At 43.7% G+C, this 25211-nt stretch overlaps 1 protein-coding gene across 3 annotated transcripts; it reads left to right on the top strand.

The window, feature by feature from the left end:
* The first annotated feature begins 220 nt into the window (after positions 1-220).
* Positions 221-20648, top strand: igf1 (insulin-like growth factor 1). Of its 3 annotated transcripts, XM_086059394.1 has the most exons (6): positions 221-346; positions 430-593; positions 4112-4271; positions 17492-17757; positions 17828-17863; positions 19327-20648. In XM_086059394.1, exons 2-6 carry the CDS (start codon positions 495-497, stop codon positions 19384-19386), a joined length of 621 nt encoding a protein of 206 aa, XP_085915520.1. In that variant the 5' UTR covers positions 221-346; positions 430-494; the 3' UTR covers positions 19387-20648. The 3 variants fall into 3 exon arrangements, with proteins under 3 accessions (XP_085915520.1, XP_085915521.1, XP_085915522.1); XM_086059395.1 differs by lacking the exon at positions 221-346 and having other exon boundaries at positions 362-593; XM_086059396.1 differs by lacking the exons at positions 221-346; positions 430-593 and adding an exon at positions 2783-3471.
* Positions 20649-25211: the final 4563 nt, after the last annotated feature.

Raw genomic sequence — 25211 nt, 5'->3', positions numbered from 1 at the left:
CTCCAGCTCACCGTGACATACTTGACTTGTTCAGCCATTTTAAACAGTAAAGATTTTTTGTCTATTTAAAAAAAAAAACGAACGAATATCAATGGTACATTGGTAATAATTCCATGTAAACGGTATGTTATTAAATAAATTAAATTCTACTTTAGTAATCATCCATAAGTATGTAATTTAAACTTATGTCCATCTAAACAATGACATTTTTTCACGAGCTCCGTCATGTTATATTCTTTCCATGTCATGATCTGTATTTACCAGTAGGTGTCAGCACAGTAGCGGAAATCGGCACCAGGCGGCTGACCGTCCGACGGCGTCGCCCCCTACTGGAATCTCCGCTGCGGTACAAGATGCACCCTCCTTGAGAATGATGCTCATCTTGTCCTTTTTGTCCTCACGTTCACTCTTCTTTTTGCTGACTTCCAGCTCTGCTTGGCCGCGATGACACTTATCAATCGCCGGCTTCCGATGTGTCGTCTGCGGAAGCGAGAATGACTCCGCGGAGCCTCTTGACTGTCCAGGCCGGTAGCTCTGCTGATTTATGCCGGCCTGTAATTGTTTCAGCGTGCGGCTTCCCTGCACACTGTGAGGTATCTGTGTGTGTGTGTGTGTGTGTGTGTGTGTGTGTGTGTGTGTGTGTGTGTGTGTGTGTGTGTGTGTGTGTGTGTGTGTGTGTGTGTGTGGAGCTATAAATATTATATTCTTTCACATTGGCTTTTGAGGCTCACAAAATGGTCGCACGCCATACTCCTTAACAGCTCATACTTTCATATTAATGAAGGAAATGACTTGCTTGGTGTATATGAGAGGGGTCGCTGCTAATCTGCACACATTCTAGAGCATTTGGACTACTTGGCCTTTTGAGTTCCTAATATTGATTTGAAGCCCCACCCAAGAATATTTGCAGAAATGTTGTCCAAAATAAGTACCTGCACCGAAATCAGTTTTCACCTTTCGATAAGTGTAATCGATAACAATAGTTTTTCATTCAACACTAAAAAGCACACTGTTTACTTTAGATTTTCTAAACAGACTTTTTATTCTTGATTTATAACTACAGTATTTCACTGTTTTCACTGGTGTCATTCTAATAAATCTTATGTTTTCGAACACCAAAAAACGTCAGCCTTAGCGTTAGCATCATAACATTAGCCCATCAACTCGTGTTTTTCCACTGCAAGGAAACCAATGTGAATCGATAGTGGCCGGGTATTTGCTGGCGCCATCTAGTGGTGGGGGATGTAAAGCAGAACGTTTTGTGTCATTTATATAGCCCTGTCATCATTCACTCGTTTCATTTTGTCATTTAAATCAAGTCGCCACAGGAATATTCAACAAGCTAGCCTTTATTTAAATGGAGTTTTGCAATAACAGCAGCTCGCCAAAAAAAAGCGACATTTACGAGATTTATGATGGAAGATTCTGCGGCGAGAAAAAGAAGAAGTTATTTTCCCCCCTTTTGTGTTGGAATCTGACATGACAAAGTATGTCAAACGTCTGACAAGTGCACCGAAAACTTGGTTTTGAACTGCGGCGATCCTTGCACGTTACCGCGGAAACGTTAAAACGTGCACCCCTCCGCTTGGCTTCTTTACTTCCATATGAACAGCCAACAAAGCGGAAAGTTTACAACTTTCTCTGGCGTGTGCATAAACTGCAACGGAGAACATTGTTTAAAAAAATAAAAATAAAAGAGCATAAGAACAAAAACAAACATTTCTGTATTTGAACTTCTTCCCTTTTTTTTTGGAGACGAGATTTTACTGTCGGAAGCGTCACATTTAATCTGGAGAATGGAGGATTAATGGCTTTCCTCATCAAGCATCCTCGTGTGACCCTGCGTGTGCTCACGGAACACGTAGTAAATCATAACTGCCACTTTACATCATAGTATAGAATCGCTCCAAAAAAAAACACACACACACAAAACGTAAGAATATTGCCTGCCGTTTTAGAGCATTTCAACTGATATTTTAATATATATTATATTTTTGCGTAGACTTTTTTTTTTTTTTTTTTTTACAGCAGAAAGTTTTCTTATTTTCGTTCTTTAATAATCTGCAGTAGAACATGAGTTGGTTTTCACATAATCGCCCATTTCTCCCCTAAAAGCGGAGAAAATTAGCTTCTTGCGAAAGAGCAAAATTTTACTGCACAAACAAGAATAATAACTAAGAAATGGACCATGGTCCGAATAATGACAGTCGCAGTTCTCTCCCTCATGACAGCCGAGATTGATCTTCTACTCAAAAACTGTTTTGAAAGCGACGCAAAGGCGCCATCAACTGGCGTTTGTTTGTCATCATTATTGTTGTGTACAAGCTTGAATTTCACAGCCCACTAAAACGGTTGGCTTTCCGAAGATGTCATCAATAAACGCCACTTTGCACAAAGTAAATGATCGCATTCATTAGAAATAATCCACAGTGTCCCAAAAAGTCCGGAAGCTTCAGCAGGCCAGCGCGCCACTTGCCGCACAAGCGGGTCATCCTGTGATCCCAAAGCAGCTTTCGGCGTCATCGCCATCACCACCACCACCATCATCATCATCATCATCTTCGTCACCGTTCTTCTGCGCATGCGCTTTGACCCACTTCCCCCCCACCCCACCCCCTAGCGTGTCTTTTGCCTTCCCTCGTGGCCGAGGGACGCACGCTCGAGTGTCCTGCTTTGCGATTGGCTCGCGCGGTGCCAGCGTGCCCGCCCTCTTAAGCCCTGCGTGCTCTGTCATTGCTCAGTGGCGCCCCCTGTGCCCCGCCCCCCTCCTCCTCCCCGCCACCTCGCGCTGCAACATGTGTCAACCTGCAAGGTGAAACTGACCTGAGATCAGCCCATCATGCGCCGGAACGACAAAACTGCACGTTTGGAATCATTATCAATCACGTAGCGAAGAAGTTACGTGATCAAATTCGCCCCGCACTACAAAGAAACTCTCACACGGCGATTCAAGCCCCTTCTGAGAAGCAGAAAAAAAAAGAAAAAGAGAAAGAGAGAGAGAGATAGAGAGAGAGAGAATGACGTGATTTGAACGCGTGCCCAAAAATCCTTAATGAATAACTTCGGAGGAGCGCGAGGCTGAACGCTGGCCCAGCTGTTTCCTGCTCCGCATGTCTTCGCTGTGTGTGTAATGTTCGATAAATGTGAGGGATTTTCTCGCTAAATCCGTCTCCTGTTCGCTCAATCTCACTTCTCTCCCAAACGAGCTTGCGCGCAATGGAACAAAAGTGGGAATGTTGAGATGTAACATCGGCCCCCGGCGCGCGCATCTCATCCGCTTTTTCTGCCCCGTTCGTTCTTCTTCTCTTCTCTTTTCCTCATTTTTCCCCAGTTTTTTAATGACTTGAAACAAGTTGACTTCTCGCCGGCTTTTTTTTTTTTTTTTTTTTTTTTTTTGTTTGGTTGCGGAGACCCGCGGGGATGTCCTCCGCACTTTCCTGCCTCCGGTGGCATTTATGGGACGTCCTCAAGGTAACGTGTACCTGCTTCACTTGCACACTTGCGATATTCTCTTTCGCGCGATGTGCTTTTACTTTCAGCACATGACATGTGCATGCGTAAGTTTATTCCCACCTTTACTTGCATGCAACATTCATGCGTCTTCATTTCTGTCTGTCTGTCTTTTTGTCCTTTTTTTCTCCGCACAAATTGCATCGCTTTCCTTGACATTTTTTTTTTCTCTCCATTGGCGTGATTATTGCGCAGTTTTTTTTTCATGACTGGTGCTCCCGTTTGCATGCAAAATGTCCTTCGAGGTGTTTATGATGTTTTATTGTACTTTCTCTGCTTCTAGTGCGTAATTACGCACGACAAGATAGTAACCCCCCCCCCATCCCCTCCTGCACATTCAATTCAAGCCGGCTTTTTTTGTGAGGCGTTGTTAAACTTTCACTCTGTTTCTTATGTGAAGTTTTGATGCGTTTGGTTCCTTTTTACATTGCGCGGAATCCAAATGTAACTCTTGAAGACAGTTTCCATGCAAGTGGACTCGATTTTTGGAATGTGTGTGCGCTCGACGGTGATGCGCTTCCCGCCTCTCACTTTCTCTCTCTTTCTCTCTCTTTCTCTCTCTTTCTCTCTCTCTCTCTCTCTCTCTCTCGCTCCCTGGCAGAGTGCGATGTGCTGGATGTCCCGTAGCCACGCCCTCTCACTACTGCTGTGCGTCCTCAGCCTGACTCCGGCGGCCTCGGGGGCGAGGCCAGAGACGCTGTGCGGGGCGGAGCTGGTCGACACGCTGCAGTTTGTGTGCGGAGAGAGGGGCTTTTATTTCAGTAAGTGCACCCGCATGCGCGCGAGCTTCTTATTTTTTATTCATGAAGCTGGGCCGCGAGGGCTGACTGAGCTCATCAATAAAAAAATAAATAAATAAAAAAAGCAGCCGCGTTGACATTCGCATCCTTTCCGGAAGATGCTCAGCTCATTTTCTCACACCTGCAATGGAGAATCTTTGATTCCCTTCAGTTGTCGTTGCGAAAAATGGCAGTATCATCAAAAATAAATAAATAAATAAATAAATAGGTCTATGACTATCATCATGCGACACCTGTAAAATATTTCACCTACCTTTTTGAAATGTATATGTTTGCGTCATACCTTCGGCATGATTGACTTTATAATTGAATTCCTGTTCTGAATTATGCAAAGTATAGATCCGAATTAAAAGGAGTTTTCCGGCTAGCAATATAGAATGAAGCCTCACGACACCAAAACTCGCAAGTGACTAATTTGAAAAGTGGGTAAATGAAGTGTAACCTCAATTAAATTCAGTCGAAGTTGGTTAAGTTCACATCATGCTTATTTAAAATAACATGTTCAAAAATAAAGTACTGTAAAGAATTTACAGTAAATAACAGTCAAAAAGGTTGTCGCCTAATTATTGTAAAATCTCAATTAACTACTGTAAAAAATATATTACTGTCATTTTCCCCCCAATTTATTACTGTATATAAATTAGTCACTTAGTAAGCAACTATCATTTGTATACAATAAATAATGTACAGTAATTAACTGAGATTTTTACAATAGTTAGCCTACAACTTTTTATCTTGCCAGTTATTTACTGTAAATTCTACTGCCAATTTTTTACAGTGTAATAATTCTCATGGCATTTATTGGTGCACATGGTACCCAAAAAGTTTGAGAAGCGCTGGTGCAAATAAATCCATAAAAAATCAGCCCACAAATTTCAAAATTTCATCAGACTTTGAAGGCGACAACGAGACTAAATTGCGAGTTGAACACGTTGGCCGTGCATGTAATTATCTAAAGGTGTGAAGCCGCAGCAGCTGTATGCGCACCTTCACAAGAATCAAGCAAATCAATTCTGGCTCAATAAACTCTTTTTATTCATTAAAAAAAATATATATAATTTCAGTGTTAAATGAATTTAGCTGGCATCCACCGGAATTTCTCTTGAGAGTGCAGCGCGATGCTAAACAGGCTAACGGAAGCTCGAGAGACGTGCGAACGGCACACATCACTCTGGAACCTTCTCGCAACAGAAACCACAAGTAAGGCTTAAAGCAAGCATAGAAAATGATGGTGGGTGTCAAGTGGCAGCTTTGGCCATCAGGGAAAGTCTTTAAGTGGAGTCGGTGGGTGGGTGGGGGGTAGAAAGTTAATGTTTTCCACCCGAGAAGGGGAAAAGTATCCAAAGAAAAGCAGGAGTTAAATCTCGGCTTGTTCCATTACGGCTGCTTCCTTCCCTACTGTGAAACACGACATCGCCATCCTTGTTTCTCAACCCAAACGTGTCCAAAAAAAAAAAAAAAAAAAAAACTCACAAACCCCATCTCGTTTATAATCGATGGACCCGCGTGCCGCTTTGACATCCATTAGTGAGGCTTTGGTCCCATCCCAAAGCTGTGAGAGATTTTTCCACACAGCGTTTGGCAGCTGCCAATTCCAGAAAAACGTTTATGGGAGGGATCCATGCGGGGAATCGCAGCATCTCAAGTGCTTTTCTACTTGTATTCTTTTCCCACTAATTGCTCACTTTAGGATGAATTATGAAGGATTAGATCAGTGGTTCTTAACCTTGATGGGGGCACTGAACCCAGCCACACACAAAAAAAACACATTTTTGACATCATACGTTCTATAGCTTAAGAACTATAATATCTACACACATGCTTATAGTACCAAAATGTCTGCAGTTGTCATATTAATACATTTATTTACCCCAAAATCTACATTTTCATATTTATGTCTCATAAATCCACTTTTTGCTCTTTTTTTAAAATTTTATTTTTCTGGAGAGCTCAGTATTGTTCATTCGGTAATTTTACCGATTTGAAATGTCATCATCATTGCTCTCTTTTTTTTTATTTTTATTAATTTTTATTTTGTATGTGCGTGAGTGTGTATTCATTAGTTCACCTAAAACCTATTAAAAAATCCCATACCGTTCACCTAAACCGAACACTTCAGAATCCAGCCATGGTCGTGAGGCCGTCAGGAGACCCGAGGAAGGACCTAAGAAAGGAACGTGAAATCCAGCACCGACCAGACACCACCCACCACCTACCGGGCCACCAACCAGAGTCCTTCACCAACCCCAGAAACATCTAAATTCCAACAAATCAGGGATACCTCAAGAGACCAAAGGAGAAACTGAGGAAAGGAAGGAAGGGCAGACGAAGCAGAGTGAGATCCACAGACACCAGCCTCCACCGATTCAAGAAGCAGATTGTGTCTGAGTTTTGATAGATGCTGGTGTGGTGGATCTGGCATGCATGAAAATCTCCACCAAAGAGGGGAGCCGTCGACCCCTGCCAGGACAGAGCAAGCGCAACACCCCAGGGCCCCCCAGGCCACGGCAGCGCCAAGGGACAACCCCCGGGCCACCGGCCGGAGAGCAAATCCAGGAGCAGCCACCCCAACACGGCCCGCGCCCCCAACCCAACGCAGCAGGACGGGGCACTGCAGGCCCGTCAGGCACCACACCGGTCCACAGCCCCGGCTCCCCCCGCCATCCGCCCCAAACCCCCAGACACCCTGCCCCCCGACCCCGGGGACCCCCCGTACCCAGGCATCGGTGCAGAAGAGGGGCCGGACAGCGGAGCGGAGAGGGCAACCGCACCCACTCCACCTCCAGCCGCGTGGAGGGGCAGAACACCAGGAGCAGAAGGGGAGATGGGGGCACCGGGGGACGGGCGGCACCCCCAAACCCCAGGCCCAGCGGGGAAAGGCCCCGGAAAAGGGGAAAGCTAACCCTGTTATGGAATTCGCCAGTCGGTTACTGAGTTCGCCAGCTCGCCGTTTGGCGAACTCCACACCTCTCCCTACACCTTGAATGTGACCCCACCCAGTGTATATACAAGTGTGTGTGTGGTGCATTAAAATTGGGAGCAGGTGAGCCAGAGCAGAGGGAAATGATATCCCCGCCCTCTGATCCACCTGCCTCCCAGTCATGTCAGTGAGTGTATGTGGTGCATAAAAAAAACAAAAACTTTTTGCTCTTTAACGTACAGTAACTGTAAAAATCTCAACAATTTTAATATATACATATATTTGGTACCCAAATAGTCACTATGAATACAAACATTGCAATACAATACATATAACATTATGACCCTGATGATATAATTATCACGATATTGTGGGGTTCGCGAGATAAAAAAAAAAACACTCCTGATACTGCTATTGGCTCAGCGGCGCAAAGTATCATGGTCTAAGTTCACAACGTTGTGTTAGGCTGAAGCGGGCCAAAATAAATTATTTTTTAAATTTTTCTTCTTTTCGGAAAAACAAACAAAAGATTAAAAAAAATTTTTTACGGAGATGTAAAATATTTGCTATCATGACTAATTTATAGGAGTAATATCTGCCGCAGTAACCAAAACATTCCTAATTAAAATTAAACTGCACTAATTAACTAACCACCAGAGGGGGCTAGAACTGCACAAATGAAATACAACCATGTGCTGCTTTTAGTATTGTGACACGACGACGATATTGTGTCAGTTTTAATATTGCGATATCATGATATTGCCGTTACTGTTACATCCCTAATATCCAAAACGTCCAACTTTATATTCAGCTTTTGTACACGTTATGAGGATTTAAATCAAATAAATGCATTTCAAGTTCTAAACGAAAAGAAACACATTTTGGGACAGAGTTGGAGATCTTTCCATTTTTATGTGACCAACGATATTTGTGCGAAGAGTGAGATTTGAACAGGTTGCGTACCAAATTTCATGTGCGTATCACTATTTGAACAATTCTTGCTACATTCCAAATGATAATTTAATGTTTGTGAGCCTTTTTGTCAAATGTTGTCGAGTCTGGGAAAAAAAAACACATGCAAGTAAGGTATATGTTTTTCTCTTCTTAAGCTAATTGTTTCATAGCCGTTAGCTCATTTAGCCAAATCTTTGATAACATGTTTTGATAGTTCTGAAACAATGTCAACAAAAGTGTCTTTTTTTTACTTGACTACAAAGTCCAAGTACTTTTGGCACCTCTTCTTTAGAAACACGAGTTGTAGTCGTCAAGTCAGTGGTTGTTTGTCGTAGCGCCGCGTTCAATCCCAGCCGGCGGCTTCTTCCCGAAGGTTCCGCCGCCTGCGCTGCTGGAAAGCGCGCTTGTCTGCACGAGGCGCGCTTGACTCGCCGCCATCTCCGCTTGATTGACTTGTCAGTGGGCTCCTCTCATGCCGCCGCCCGCTCACTTCATGGAGACCACATGCCTCGCCGCCCCAGACCGCTAATGCGCGCTTGCTTTTTCGGAGGAAGGCAGCGGCCGCCCCCTTTTCTCCCCTTTTTTCAACGCCACCCGCTCCTCAGACGAGTCCAACGGATGTTTGCGCGCACGCGCGTGGGAGGGATTTAGCTGACAACACACTTATGCGTGTCGTCTTTGGATGTTGGCACAACAAATGTTGCGCCGCTTGATGGGGAAACCCCCACATTTGCCCACGGGCAATGACCAGATTTTCGAAATTAAAAAACGGCGACACTACAAAATAAAATGTACAATCAATTCTCACCAGGAACTATCTATAACAAATGTAATCGCTAGTCAACCTGGTACAACTTTAGCTAATGCTAAATGCGCTCTCGGTTGACAGTTCAACAGCGCTAAACAATGCAATGCTATCGTCGTTATCCAAGCTTTTTTGCTCGGTCACGGCAGTTTTTGGAAGCTAGCTGTGCTGTTTCCCTCGCGTCGGTCCCGCATTGTAACACTGGAAACACGGCGCCAGAAAAGCTCAGCTTGCATTGGGTCGGACTGGCGAACGCAGTATTAGGCGAGTAGGACTATATTTCCCATGATTGTTAGTCACAGAAGCAGGAAGTAGTTCTAGTTCTGGTATGACGAAAGTATGCCTGCTAGTGGATGAGAATAAGAACGTGACACAAACAATTGTCTTAACAGGACCGGCATAAAAAGTGCGACAAAACAATGGGGCTGGCAAAATCCACTGGGATTGGGGCACAAAACTGAGATTGTCCCGGTTCAACTGAGACTTCTGGCCACCCTCGCAAACCCTCAATCGCTTTCCTCAAAATGGACTCTGCCATCACAGCATCTGGTAGCTTCGTCTTTCTCTTGACGGCTTAGTTGACTTTATCACAAAGCCAGAATCTTTTTGGGTAGCTTCATCTGCCTCTTGATATCTTAGGTGACCTGTGTAAAGGGGTACCCTGGGGGTCCTGAAACCTCTTGCGCAATTGGTTCCAATCTCCTTCCTTCCTTCCTGGTCCTTGGAAAGCCTTCAGCTTTTTGGGTACCACAGCGAACCTCAATGGCAGAAAGCTTGGAGTCCGCACCCTGAACATTGTAAGCATTAACGGCAAAGTGGTCTAAAACCAGCAGCCGAATGCCGAATGGCGTCAGAGTGCACCTTGCTCCTCTCTTGGCGCCATCCATCCTTCCCCCGCCGCACGGCTGCCAGGCACTTTGGATCTGGCCGCAGAAACTCCGCTGCTGGAGTGGCACCAAGCTTGTGAACGGCAGCGAGGCCCGCCCGTCCAAAACTTCGCTGGCAGCGCCTGCCGGCGCTCAAGCGAGGGGGTGACGGTGCCAACTTTCTGCCAGTAGGTTTTTCTTTTTACTTTTGGATTCCTGCTGGTGCGCTACTTGTCTTGTCGAAACGCACCATGTTCTTGTCCGTCAGAGCTGCTGAGAACGTTAGCATGTTTTCCGTTCCTCCTGTTTTTCAAAAATCTCCCGCGTGATGGCTGGTAACTTGAAAAACTCAAAAGTCAATCTAGCACTTCATTACGTTGACAGAAGGCTCGTTATTATCCGAATGCAAGTGAATGACAGGCGATCCGTCCCGAGTGTCGAGTACGTCCGCCAGGAATGGCCTCAGCGCTATAGAAAGGAGACGGACGGGTCGCGAGCCCGAGAGCGGCCGATACGTCAGCACGTCGCTTAAGCGTGACGAGCAGCGGCCGAGTTGAAGTGCGAACTTGAGGAAACGTTGGCTACCGATAGCGAGGGTTTTCACTACTACCGCTTCTCCCCGAAGTCGAGCACAAAGTGTTGCATTCATGTGGAAGCCTTGAACGGCGGCCAAGCCGTTGAGTGATCTCGCAGGATACACTCCTTAAACAAGAACAGGCCGGTTTGCGGTGCGGGACTTGTTTGTCTTTCCTGCGTTGCTTTTACGTCGCCGTGTACCCGCCGCCACGTTTTGCCCCGCGTTGAAAAATGGGAAAATGAGCTCCTCCTGCCGGTTCCCGCTCGTCCTGCTTGGCGGCCGCACGCACCAGCGACCGCCTCGACGATCTGGAGAATCCATTTGGGCGGCGGCCAGTTCAGGACACCCCCACCCCCCCCCTTTCCCCGCCGCCACTGAAGTGTTCCCATCCAGTCTGCTTGTGTTGGCCCGCTGACATTGTGTGCGCAGTTGCAACCACCACCGCCGCCGGCCGGCCGGCTCCGCCGACAGCGTCAATCCACCTTACACATGTCACTTACGCTTCAGGACGACACACTTTTCTGCCCTGACAGGATTACTAAATACTTAGCTGGGTGGAAACAAACTGCGGTCGTGCAAAAAATCCACATCAGTAGTCACTTTTTCCAATTATTGCTCTGACCTAGAAATCCCAAGTCGGGTTTTTGCAGAGCTTCTGCCTCTGGACCGGGATGCCGGTTCGGTGAATCTGAGCCTGTTATGGGAGGTTTTTCTGGCTCGAACCGTCGCCTGTACCGCTGGGCCACATTTGAGTTTTAAGTTGAAACATTTGCTCTCGAGTGAGCGTGAGAATCGTTATCTCTCTCTTGATTTGTTCCTAATGAACCATCCTGAAAAAAGAAGATCATGACCAGATGGAGAAAATCCCTCCGATTTAGCCGCTAGCTAATTGGTTTGGCGCAGATCTGGCATCAAAATTTTACCTTTTTTTTTTTTTTTTTGCGTAGAGGCTGATTGCACAGGTGGATACGACGCAGGAAATTGGTTCCGATTTGAGTCGGGGAAGCTACCGATGGAGAAATGTGTAAACAGCACGTCACATGCATGCACGCAAACGGCAAGGCCTTGGCCCTCAGCAGCAGGGGATTATGGGGGATTACAGGATGATCAGCCTCCCCATCCCTCCCCACGGCAAACCTGAATGCACGGCGAAGTCCAAAGAAAGACCTCCCGTGTCTTCAGCATCTCAAAGACCTGAGCTAAACCCCTCATGAAAAGCGTCAACGGGGGGTCCGCCCAGGACCCAAAACATCGGCGAGACCTCATTAGTTTGATGCCGTCACACATGTGGAGTTTCTGTGCAAAGAAATGAGGATTTCAAAAATGGAATCCTGTTTTTTTCCGGCAGGATATTCTGTTTAACCCTCAGATCTTGTTTGATTGGATGACCTTTTCAGCAATGGCCACGCATACGGTCTACCATTTGGAAAAACGTTGTTGTAATTTTTGCTGCGGTCAACATCAGTTCTTGTCCTTAGTACGACATTTCCATTTTTTAATCCTCCTAATGTTATTATCGCTAATATCGCAGTCTTGCTACAGCCAGGAAAAGGCTACCGTCACTTTTCAAAATCAACATGCATCATTGGAAACACATTTGAACTCGTTCACTCCAAGTTATTTTCACTGAAGCAACCCCCTTCACTCCCAACTATTTTACGGGATTTTGACTGATTTTGCAAGGCCCGCATAATATTGTGTTTTATTGTTATAAAACATGGAACCTACCAAAAGAAAGATTAGAGTCTCTTCTTTCTATCTTTTTCCGTTTTGCAGCAATTAGCATTAGAATATAGCTAAGTTTCACAATTTTTCACAAATCTATTTAGCTTTTTTTCAACATGGCCCCTGGTTGATCTATTTTGCTCTGCTGCCATCTGCTGGCCGTTTGTGTAATAACTACCATTTCTTTAACCGTTCTTTGCAGTTGAGAGGCTGCATCAAAGACAAAAAAACATTAAAAACTTATAAATACGTCTTTGGGACACTTAAAACCTTTAAAATAGAACGTATTTATAAATTTTTGAGAGCAAATGAGTTAAGATTCTTCTATTTGTCTTCAAATCATGCAACCAACTCAACTCTATATTTATAGAGCACTTTAAAACAAACCACCGCTGTTTTCTTAAGATGGAACCCAGAAATAACGAAAACAGCAGAGGCCCCAGAATTGAACCCTGTGGAACTCCATACGTTCCGTTATACATGTGAATTCATATTTAGTATTGAGAGGATTACAATAATAAAGAAATCACACAACATACCATCACAACGGTCAAAAGCCGACTCGGCGCACCAAATTCCCTGCAAGCACGGATAGGCCGAGCAGGTGGGGTGTGTGTGGGGTTCGATCGAAATCAAGTTAAGAACCACTGTTTTTTACAGTAAGTCAGGGGGTGGAGCTGGACATATTAATGGCATCATCAATCCAACTTGACTATCATCACTTCAGTGTCGACAACAAACCGTTTAACCCCGACTATAATAAGGAATTTTGTGGATTTCAATTGGCCAAAAGTGTCCCCAATACATCTTAAAAGTACAATTTGATGTCCCCGGTACGGTTTTGCTATATTTCAAGAGCTGAGGTCAAAATCAGACAAAAATCCACTCTTTTGCTAAGTTTCATGACATTTGCATTAACACAACCAAAATGCTTGTCAAAGCAACAACCGGCCAGTTAATGGGATCAGTGTGCTTCTTTTGGAACCGCCATCCTTGGAGAGGGAGCTCACGTTTTCCCCAATCGTCTTTTAAGTTTTTACACCGAGGGCGAGATGTCCAAAAGATGACTGTATCTGACGCAGGCAGCGCATTCGGTGGAGAGGGCCGCGTTCCAAAACTAGCAGCTCCTCGCGCTCCCGCTCGGCCGTAAAGCGCCGTCAACGTCGGCCAGCCAGCTTCCAAGAATCTTCTGGTTTTGACGAACAAGCACGGCCAGACTGTAAAAGTCAAGAAGCTCGGTGTGCCCTTCTGGAATGATGGCGGCAGGAGAATCCAACCCGTTAATGCTTCCCTCCAGAGCTTCTCTGCGCAGAGGGAACGAAGATGACGCAAGTTTTGAGACGTTGGCCCAGAAGGAAGCGTCCGCTGCTACCGTTTGGTTCGAGGCGGGCCAGGCCTTGCTGACAGACGGACCCTGGGTGTAAATCACTCGTAGGAAAAAAAAGTCGGGAGTCGGCGGGTCTTGAAGGGGAAAAAAGTGTCAATCCGGATCTCGAGACGTCGTCGACGGCGCGGTGGAAAAAATAACAGCGCGTCGTCAGGCGGGCCTTCTGCCGCCGCCGATAGCCGAAAAGCTGGTTCGTTCGCAGTGTCGAGAGGTCGGGAAAAACTCTTGTTTTGTTTGCGCGGGATTACAGGCATTATCCGTGGAAGCCAATGGTTTTAAAAGCGTATAAACCTCTAAGACCTGATTATTATCATGTGCATGTTTTTTTTTTTTTTTTTTCCTCCGACCTGCCCACACTGATTATCTGACATCTCACAACCGATGCCAGCTGATTTATTTATTTATTTCCCCCCCCCCCCCCACCCCCGCCCGTCCAGCTGCTCGGCCAGCGGGGTTGCCAGCTATTTTGGGGGATAACGGCGGATGTTAATTTGCAAGGCTTTTTTTGTTGGGCGAGCATTACAAGTAATGAGGCCTGGATGGCTGTTTGGCACGAGATACGTGTTATATAATCTCTCATTTGGAGTTTATGCACATCAGGTGGCCACGTAACACTTCTCGAACTGGGGTTCGCAAGCCACCACTTGGGGGTCCAAAAAGTCATTTGCGAATGTCATTTATTAATGATTCTGCTTCTCTCCTTATGCATACTCACATGAACACTTTAATACAAATCAAATAGGGCGACAGAGAGGAACAAGGTCTACTTTCTTTTCCTCAGACTAAAACTAAAGATTATTTGATGTTATAATTAATAACAGAATTCATTTTTTATAAGTGCTAAGACATGTATTTTCCCAAAACAATAACTACATAAAACAAACCCACGAAACCACTTACTCCTTTTCATTGTTACATATATAAATCTGACATCCCTGCATAAAAAAAAGCACTTTTAGAACAAAAGGCATATTACAGAATTTTTAAAGAACAAAGACTTTTTTTTTTTTTGCATGTATTTCTATTTTTTGAGAGCATAAACGGTGATTATTCTAGAATACAACTCATAACATTACAAGAATAAAAGAAAATTCCTTTGTTAGAGTATGACTTTTCCTGTGGCGCCCACGTCACTCACCAGACCATGGCACCCATTTTAAAGCCATACACACTCAAAATCGCAGATACTACAGTAGAATGTGATGGTGACCCAAAGTAGACCATGATCATACTTGCACATGACATGCATGTAATTGTGTTGAATAACGCAAAATTCATTTTCATTCAATTAATCGGAGTAATCAGCAGAACGCTAATATTTTTTTCCGATAGCTTTAGCCGTCAATAGTGAATACGACTTTGTTCATGCAATATTATGACTTTTTATCCTCCCCAAAAAATCTTTGTTCTTGTAAATATTTCAAATTGTTCTTCTTGAAAAATATAACTTTATTCTCATAACATTTCTCCTCCAAAAAGTAGTAATTTATTATTGTAATATTTTGACATTTTTTTCTGTAAAAAAAAAAATATATATATATATGTATATATATTTCTCTGGCATTTTTAGGATACAATAGTTGCTGTTACGAAGGGGAAAATTTCTCCAGACCCAAAAAGTTTGCAAACCCGTACTCTAAAGCTATTGCGTCACTTCAGGGACGGGGGAGTCAGTTTGACGGAATCCCCGTAGGCGAATCTGCTGCTCGCCTAAATAATGCAGCCGCGCGTCATATTTTTAGCTCCGAAAAGCCTGGCGGACGGTGGCTCATTCACACCTCCATTAGAACCCTCGCTTGTGTTTCTTTGAATGAAAGCCTCCAGAACAACAGCGTGCTGGGTCGGCCGGCAGAACCTAATGGATTTTGTCAGCACTGGTGAGCCGGAGAGCCAAGTGCTATTAACCGTGAGAGGGAAAGGCATTTCCTCCTTGTAAATGCCATATTAAATTATGATTATTTCGTTTGGTAACGAGGAAAAGCCCATCAGGGCCTGCATTACTTAAAGCCAACAGGGGGGGGGGGGGGGGGGATTGTGACTGTGGGTGGGGCATTCCAAAAACATGTGGACATGTGTACCTCCATTTTAGTACTTTTGAGACATAAAATTTCCCCTCCAAAAAAAGACAATGATAGCTATTTTAAAGGAAGACCTATATATCCTAAAATAGCATTTTTCCATAAATTTGCATGAGATTAATGTCAATTTTCTGGTATCGGTCTCCGCCATTAGAACCAATACCTTGAAATAAGGCCAGGTAATGATACCTAGTATCAGTAATCGCCCATTTTTATTTTTGTTTTATTCTATATCCATTTTAATAACTTCTATTGCTAGTTAGTGTTAGCTACTACTTGTTCCTGTGGCTTCGCTAATGATGTGAACCGACGTACAAAAGTAATAAATTTGCTCACAATAACAACTAGAAAAAAAATCCACCTTACTCTTAAATGTACCGTGTGGTTTTGCCTTGCTAATAACTTCTATTGCTAGTTAGCGTTAACTACGTGTTCCTGTAGCTTCGCTAATGATCTAAACCGACGTACAAAAGTAATAAATTAGCTCACAATAACAACTTCCACATTACTCTTAAATGTACCGTGTGGTTTTGCCTTGCTAATAACATCTATTGCTAGTTAGCATTAGCTATGTGTTCCTGTAGCTTTGCTAATGTTGTAAATAGAGGAACAAAAGTAATAAATTAGCTCATAATAACTTGAAAGAAAAATCTAATTTCACTCTTAAATGTAGTGTTAGCTACGTGTTCCTGTATCTTCGCTAATGATGTAAACCGACGTACAAAAATAATAAATTAGCTCACAATAACAATAGTTTTGTAAATTGTAATCATAAATAGATGAAAATAAGTAATAAATTAGCTTATAATAACAACTTGAAAAAAATCCACATTACTCTTAAATATACCTTGTGGCTTTGCCTTGCTAATAACTTCTATTGCTAGTTAGCGTTAGCTACGTTTTTCTGTAGCTTTGCTAATGTTGTAAACCGATGAACAAAAGTAACAAATTAACTCATAACAACTTGAAAACATCCACATGACTCTTAAATCTACTTTGTGGATTTGCCTTGCTGGAGATTTTATGTTTGAGTGACTTCATTTTGAATTTGGGGGTCAGCTGGAGTTGACGCGGACGGCGGGTGCAATGGCTGCCATAAAGTTTCGACAGTGTGCAGCCCGCTGTAAATCTTACACTGGAGGAAATCTGCGTCGTTGCCATTGTTCCAGTCAGTGCGCCTCGTATGTGGACCCCATTACCCGCGTTTACACTTTGTCATGCAAGTAGAAAAGTGTGGAATTGTCATTAAATACGATGAAAATTTATTACATTCCAGACGCACCAACCGTTAAATATGCAATAAATGTATATTACACTGACACAGGCTATTAAGTATGATGTAAATATGGTACATAAGGACGCACAGATGATTAAATATAATGGATTTTTTGGGGGGGGATATGTTAAATAAGATTTATTAGAGGTGCTGTCAATATGGTATATAACTGTACCACTTCACCACTGAAGCATGAAGCAAGTGTCATGGCTGCCAATGGAAGTGGTTGAATTCTGAAGTGTTTTGGACACGATTATCTGCACATCGTCGGCCAAGTGCTTCAGAGCAGATGGACAATGACCCGAAGCATGCTGCAAATCCATCCATCCATTTTCTGTACCGCTTGTCCTCACAAGGGTCGCGGGGGTTGCTGGAGCCTATCCCAGCTGGCTTCGGGCAGTAGGCGGGGTACACCGCAAAAGTAACCAGAATTTTATTTTTAAAGCAAAGAAGTAGAATGTTATGCGATGGTCATGTCAAAGATTAAGCAAGAATTAGCACACCGCTATTGCTACACTCGAGAGAGAGACGACGCGAGCCGCCTTCAGATCAAGGTAAACAATGTGGAAACGTTTTGTTTTGCGTGGCCGCAGGTAAGCCGACGGGCTACGGCCCCAACGCCCGGCGGTCGCGGGGCATCGTGGACGAGTGCTGCTTCCAGAGCTGCGAATTGCGGCGGCTGGAGATGTACTGCGCGCCCGCCAAGACCAGCAAGGCCGCGCGCTCGGTGCGCGCCCAGCGCCACACGGACGCGCCGCGGGCCGCCAAGGTCGGCGGGGGCAGCGCGGGCCACAAGGCCGACAAGGGCTCGGACCGACGGGCGGCGGCCGCGCACGCGGACAAGACAAAAAACAAGAAGGTGAGTGGAGAAAGCGCTTTGGCTAGCAGTCGTGCCCGCGTGTTTAAGCATCTCCCATTTCCTCCTATAGAGACCTTTACCCGGACACAGTCACTCAGCCTTTAAGGTACGAACTTCAAATCTTTTTGACGGTCGCACGTTTTGTTCAGAAGAGACAAAATGTGCTGCATGTGTGTGTTTGTCTTTTTCTCCTGGTTTTAGAAAAAAAAAAGAAAGAAAGAAAAAGCATTAGCGAGCGAAGGAACTAAGTGGTTTTCGTGGTAGACCGAGTGGCACTCCTGCTCCACTCTGCCACTGCGCATTACGCGCTTGCGTTCCGCCTGATGCATGCCAGCTTATCGCGCTCGTCTTGAGCGTTCGGAGAGGGCAGGACGCTGACACGACATCCTACGGCCGGGACAGCAATTTGCCTTTTTGTAGCCAGATTAAGATGGAAAGATGCGGAAGGGAAAAGCCTCAAAGCACGCTAGCATCGCTCTTAGACTCTTAAAATCAGATGTAAATACAGACCTCGTATGCTTCATCTTGAAAATTGTGTAATTGACGTTACGGCACATCAGGGAGCCTTTACATCAGTGCACAGCTCGGCCCTTAAGTCAGACAAAAACAATCCTGATCGCCCCCTGGAGGTGGCTTAGAACATTAACCTCACCGCCTCACATGTTAATTTTTTAATATAGTGAGTAGAAATGTATGGAAGTGTATTGCATTCACTTGAAGAAAAAAAAAAACTCCTGTTTTTCTGACTAATTTTTGGGGGGAGCTTTGTTTTTTTGAGTATTTTTATTTTGTTTTTCTAAATATTTTTTTCCGTCAAAAATATTCAGAAAAACTGGGATTTTTTTTTTTTTAAACTGAAAAAAAATCAAGAAACAAAAAAAATAATTCAAAAACGCAAGATTATTATTTTTTTAAACAGGAAAATAAATTGTATTTTTTTTTTTTTACCTCTGAGCTCCAAGTGACTTGTTGCAGACATACGTCATGTTTACTTACTGGCTCTCAATAAAGGAATGAATGTGTATACTGTATTGTGGTTTGTTCTCTCATCTCTGAGAGAAAACCCCTTTTAAAAAAATTCAGAAAAACAGAAAAAAAAATATCAAAAAAACAAAGTTCCCACAAAAAAATTGTCAGATTATTATTTTTTTCTTCAAGTGAATGCAATACGCTTCCGTAGAAATGGCACCCCCTTGGATTTTTTTGTGTAAACATTCAGCCCTTAAAACCAGCTTTGGTTTTTATTATTTCATTTAGCAACATGAAATTTGGTCGACATGTACTATTAGGAGACCCACAAAAAAAGAAGCTGTGCCCACTGGAAGTCTGCCATTTTTACGTTTTTCACTGAAGCAGCCCTTTTAGAGGACATTTCCAGGGATTCTTGCCCTCTGGCTGAAAACTCAGCCCTCGAACCGAGTGTCACTTTGTAATGTTTTTCACTCATTTCATGAGTCGAGTTATGGCAGAGAAAATGAATTCTTCCATTTTGGTTTGAAGCAGCCATTTTGGCAATTTCCAGGTGTTCCCTTCAACAGACCAACAATTTTTGCTTCTCTCTCCTTGCAGGAAGCGCATCCCAAAAACTCAAGTCGAGGTAGCACCCCGGGCCGAAACTACCGAATGTAGGCGAGGGGAGAAGGCTGTGGCCTTACCTGACGCCCCACCACCCCCCGCCCCCGCTGCTACCCCCCTTCCCCCCCCCAAACAGTTAGCCGTAAACCACGACGGTAACGTGACAAAAGGATGGAGAAGCGAGACCACCGCGGATGTTGTCATTCTTTTCTACACTGCACCGTTCGACATGGGGATCAATTCTTTATAAGCGCGACGTAACAGACGCTAGTTTAGCTGCTACCAGACAAATGAAAAAGCGGACAAGAACCATTTCCAATCTTCCTACCATGTATCCATCACTGCAAACTTTTTTTGTTTGTTTGTTTTAACAAAACCCTTAAGACCAAGGTGGCTCATAGTCAGATATTTAACGCCAATATTATTATTATTTTTTGTCAGGACTTTCCAGTCCAGCATGTGATCCAAACCGCCCAGTAAAGCAGGGATTCTCAAACTTTTTGGGTCCAGGGAAAAACATGTGTCCCCTTAGGTGCCATTGGAATTCAAATGTAGCCTTGTTTTGAAGGAAAAAAGAGCATAAGAAATAAGAATTGAGAAATTCATACTTTTCAGAAAAACAAAAAGTTGTGAAATGTTAGGGAAATAAAGTCACTTTTTTTTTCAAGAAAATAGTGCTTGTACAATTTAAGATGACATTTCTGTGCATTTAAAAATCAGACTCCTAAAATAAATAAGTGAAATAAAAATTAAGAATAGAAAAAAATGTTCTGGATAAAAAGCATAATCTTACAAGAATAAAGTTGTATTTTTCCAAAATCAAGATTCTTTTTATAACAAACACATTTGAAAAATTCAACTTTATTCTTGCAATTTTAAACCTTTTTTTCTGGTAAAGACTACTTTATTTTCTCAAACATAGGACTATATTTTTGAAAATACTGTGTGTATATATATATATGCCTTTTCTTCTGGAAAAAAATAGGACTTTATTTTTGTAATAATGAGCCTTTTTGTTCTCGGGAAAAAAAAATTAAAGCAGGGATGTCAAATTTATGGGATTATATGTACGTCACAATCAAGCTTTTAATTGGCCCAAAGTTACGGGTAGGAAGGACTGACTGGTTAGTATGTTTGTAGGTTTGTACATTTGAAATAATACAACCTAATTTATTCCAAAATATTTTGTCCAGGCACCTCAGTTTGAGAACCGCTGCATCCAAGAAAATTTACAGCCGCAGTGCACTCACACCCTCCTTGTTGTTGTTTAAAAAAATAATTAAATGCAACTCGGTAAACGTAGGAGCCAAAGTGAATTATTCTCCTTTTATGGTGCTTGTCAGAAATGGGTCGCCTGCAGATTCAAAGTGCATTTCGGCGGGTGCAAGCAGAAGGCAAACACACACCAAAAAAGAAAAAAAAAAAAGAAGAAAAAAAAACGCCGGACAAATTGGATTCTTGTCAACAGTCCGGTCAGGCCCGAGAGTGAGTTGAAAAGGGGGCGGCGTTCAAGGCCAATTGCGTGGAATTAATGATTTGTGTGTTGGGTGACACGCAAACACACAGAAAACACACACACCAACTCATCATTGTCATGGTCATCGCTCCGCCTGCATATAATCCTAAACACGTATGCTATAATCTATGCATTACTATTTCCTATACGAACAAGTGTCCACTGTATAATGGTGCTACTTTGTGATGGACAGACAGGTGGGCGATAGGTGGGTGGGGGGGGGGGGGGGGGGTTCCCTTTTGCACAGCCTAGTGGCCACCCGTGGAATTGTATTTGTTTATACGAGCGCCTTGTGGCGAGATCTGTGAACACGACTTCAAAAGAGCAGATAGTGGCGGGAATGCTATTTTTTCTACTGTTTTTAAATTATTTCATTGACACTCGAGAGCCCTGAATGCCCCCCCCAAAAAAAAAAATCTCCACAAAAAAGTACTGTGAAGTGAAACAAACCCCGCTAATGCTATGAGATAGCCTGCTATGCTACAAAGGTTTAACCTAATTGAAGGTGTGTATTTAAAGCCAGACTATGTAACATTTGGACGTTATTCAACACACAAATAATTGCCTATCTTCGTGCAAAAAAAGCAAAGTGTGAAATGGCTAACCTCAACAGCCTCTGTAAGCACAAGAAAACCTGTGCTTTACCAAAATTATTAGCCAAGCGCTACCCAGTTAGCCTAGCTTAGCGCAAAGCAAATAGATAACCAGATTAGCATCTATCATTAAAGCTGACTTATCCACTCATGTACAATGTGAACGTTTTAATTGGCTATCTTTCAAACAAGGGCGCTGGCAGTAGCTAAGTTATGTTAGCAATCAAGGGAAGTGTGTTGAATGAACATAGCAGTTACACAGTCTGCCTTTAAGCCCACCTTTCATGCGTTTTTAAATGTAAAAATGTATTTGAGTCAACAGATCTCTGCATGAACGAACTGTCATTTGAGCGTTTGAAGTACTTTTTGGTCAAAAACGCGGTACAAGCCAAAGACTTTTGGACAAAAAAAAATTAGCCCCCCATGTTGACAACTGCCATTGCTAATTGTTCAAGCACGACGACGACGAAGACGACAACGCTGCGTTATACTCGCGGTGCTCGGTTGCCTTCTGTAGTTAAAAAAAAAAAACGAAGTGACAAATTGTTCACCATTCCTGCTGAATAAACCACTTGTCAACATCACAGCGAGTGTGTGGAGACTTTCTTTTTGGCTGCTTTGCAAAATGTCAACAACGACAACAAATACTTTCCTATTAGGCATTTTAATTAATTTTGGACCCAGTGACACATAAATACTCCGTTTTATTGTACAAAAGAGTATATCTGAAGATTACTGAGCATTTACTATACCTTTGTTTGGAAGATGCAAGGAGTTAAAAGGAAGGGAAAGAGGGCAAAAGGGAGAGAGAGGTAAGGAAGGAAAGAATAGAAGTAAAGTAAATAAGAAAGGAAAGAATAGAGCAGAAAGATATAAGGAATATAGAACAAAGAAGGCAGAGAGAAAAACAAAAAGAAGAAATGAATGAAGAAAGTAAGGGACAAATGAACGAAATAAGGTGGATAGTGTTGAATTATTAACATTGTTTTTCAGTTTCAATTTATATTTTAGCCGTTTTGGATTTAGTTAACTCAGTATAGCTCAATGAATAGTATTGTCTATTGTATTCTTATCTGTCTCTCTCGCCTGAGAAAAGAAGGGAACTTGCTGATGGGAGGAGAGAGGGATTTTCTTGTATTCACTGATTTTCAATAAATGTACTGTGTGCTGGAGGAGGAGACACACTTTTGAACAGAACACTGCTTGGGTGACTTCATTTGTGTGATCAGAAGCTTCTGAAATAACAATACCTTTGCAAAGGGACTTCTTCACCAGAATCTCACCATTCAGTTAATTGAACACGCAAAGAGTAGAATACAAATATTGTCTACTCTAACAATAGTAAGGAAGAAGTGAAGGAAATAAGGAAGATAAAGGGAGGAAAGAACCTCTACTGGAATCTTCCATTACACTATTGGTGGTGGATGTATTCAACATTTGAATTAACATTTGAAGCAATTATTGCTATCATCATCTTCGTTGTTATTTCTTGAACTGAGTGGTGGTTGTAGCAAGTCGATCGTGAAGGGGATTATGCAAGACGCATGTTTAAGAAGCATGTGCAAATGTTTGCCGGCCTTCAGACGGTGCGGCCGTAACTCGAGCCGCAACGCCGGCTTTAAAGCGCCGCCGCCGCCGCGAGCGATACTTCCCAAGAGGCGGTGGCCTCTGCCAAGGCAAACAGAGCGGCGGGGCGGGGCAGCTCCCGCCGGCTGGAGTTGCCAAGTCAGCGCTTTTCTAAGGGGGGGAGGAGGAGGATACGCAAAGTCAATCGGTACAGGGTAACCCCCCCCCCCCCCCCGCCACCACCCCCACCAAATAAAAAACCTTGAAGAGTTGGCTGGTGAACAGGCGGTAGACTGGCACATACACACCCTTCCCCGCCTCCTTCTTTCCCGCTGCCATCCTGGATGTTATTTCATCCTGGGAATCAATGATGTGGACCCGATGACCCGATGGTAGTCTGCAAGCTTGCAACATTTACACCCGAGCTTCAATGGAGAGGCTACGGAGGCCACAACTCAGCCTCGTGTCATTATCACAGAGAACTGACTCTTTTTGTTTGCCAGAAACACAGAAAGCTAGGAAAAGGTATGGACAGATGGATTGTTACAGATAAGACAAGGAGAGGGTTTGACAAAGTGGTAGGTATGGTCCCACTAATACAGGATGACACCACCGGAAGACACGTACGTTGGGGCCAAGACTGATCTCGTTACTTTTGAACTTTGGCCTTACCTTTTACTCATTCAGTGCCACAGACGGCTGTAAACGTCTTACCAGGTTCTGGAGTTCTTCTGGTTTAGGGAAAGGATTACCCCAGAATGGCTTGGTCAAGGTGGAGAGCAAAGGGTCGGGCTGGCGACTCACGACTCGGACTTAAGTCGCTCCATTTTGAGTCTTGCAACATGACTTAGATCCGTCCACGAGAGACTCTAGACTTGACTCGTACTCGTGAACATTAAGAGTCTCTATGTGGCTTTCTCTCATTTGCTCTCCTTAGTCCAAAGCTCTGGTTCCGGTTCATTCGTTATCTTACTCTATCTCCCTACCTGTCCGCGCGCCCGAGCAATGTCCAGAGATGACGTAGAGTAGATAAATGTGACAACAACAAACAATCACCAGCATGGCAAACTCTGAGCAGCAGGTTGCAGAAAGCGCTGCCGTTTGTTTTAGCTTTTGCTTTGAAAGACTTTATCCAGTGAGTCGGACTCACGGTCAGGGACTTGAGACTTGACTTGGACTTGGAACCTAAAGACTTGGACTTGGAACCTAAAGACTTGGACTTGGAACCTAAAGACTTGGACTTGGAACCTAAAGACTTATGGGTCAAAGACTTGAAACTTGACTTGGACTTGGAACCTAAAGACTTGGACTTGGAACCTAAAGACTTGGACTTGGAACCTAAAGACTTATGGGTCAAAGACTTGAAACTTGACTTGGACTTGGAACCTAAAGACTTGGACTTGGAACCTAAAGACTTGGACTTGGAACCTAAAGACTTATGGGTCAAAGACTTGAAACTTGACTTGGACTTGGAACCTAAAGACTTGGACTTGGAACCTAAAGACTTGGACTTGGAACCTAAAGACTTATGGGTCAAAGACTTGAAACTTGACTTGGACTTGGAACCTAAAGACTTGGACTTGGAACCTAAAGACTTGGACTTGGAACCTAAAGACTTATGGGTCAAAGACTTGAAACTTGACTTGGACTTGGAACCTAAAGACTTGGACTTGGAACCTAAAGACTTGGACTTGGAACCTAAAGACTTGGACTTGGCCTTGAGACTTGTGGGTCAAAGACTTGAAACTTGACTTGGACTTGGCCTTGAGACTCGTGCCCCTCTCTGAGGTATGGATGGATTGGTAGATTAGATATGTTCTGATGACTAGGTAGGTAAGGACTTCGAGAGAGTGTAGGTATGAATAACTAGATAGGTCGGGGCTCAGCAATACTTTATGGGGTAGATGCCACGGACTTCAGACTTCCGTAAAGTCACACACCTACGCTGTTTCCGGTTACTGTTGCAACATGTAGGCAGCGTCCCAATACTCGCACTGCCACCCTTGTTGCCCCTCAATTGCGCGTTTCCCGTTGATGGGTGCGAGTGTATAGGGTGTCTCAGTTCTCACACATTCCTCCATGGCATGTACCCCATTGGGATGCATAGGTAGATAACCATGGATAGAAAGATGGTGGGTGAAGGGATACCTATGGAAAGATGGATGAATGCATGCGTGGAATGCACTCCAGAGTGAGTAGAAGCG

Source organism: Leptonotus elevatus, chromosome 17 (genome assembly GCF_054856555.1).
Source record: "Leptonotus elevatus isolate MCC_2025b chromosome 17, RoL_Lele_1.0, whole genome shotgun sequence".
Classification (NCBI taxonomy): domain Eukaryota; kingdom Metazoa; phylum Chordata; class Actinopteri; order Syngnathiformes; family Syngnathidae; genus Leptonotus; species Leptonotus elevatus.
This window is presented reverse-complemented; position numbering and strand designations above follow the sequence as displayed.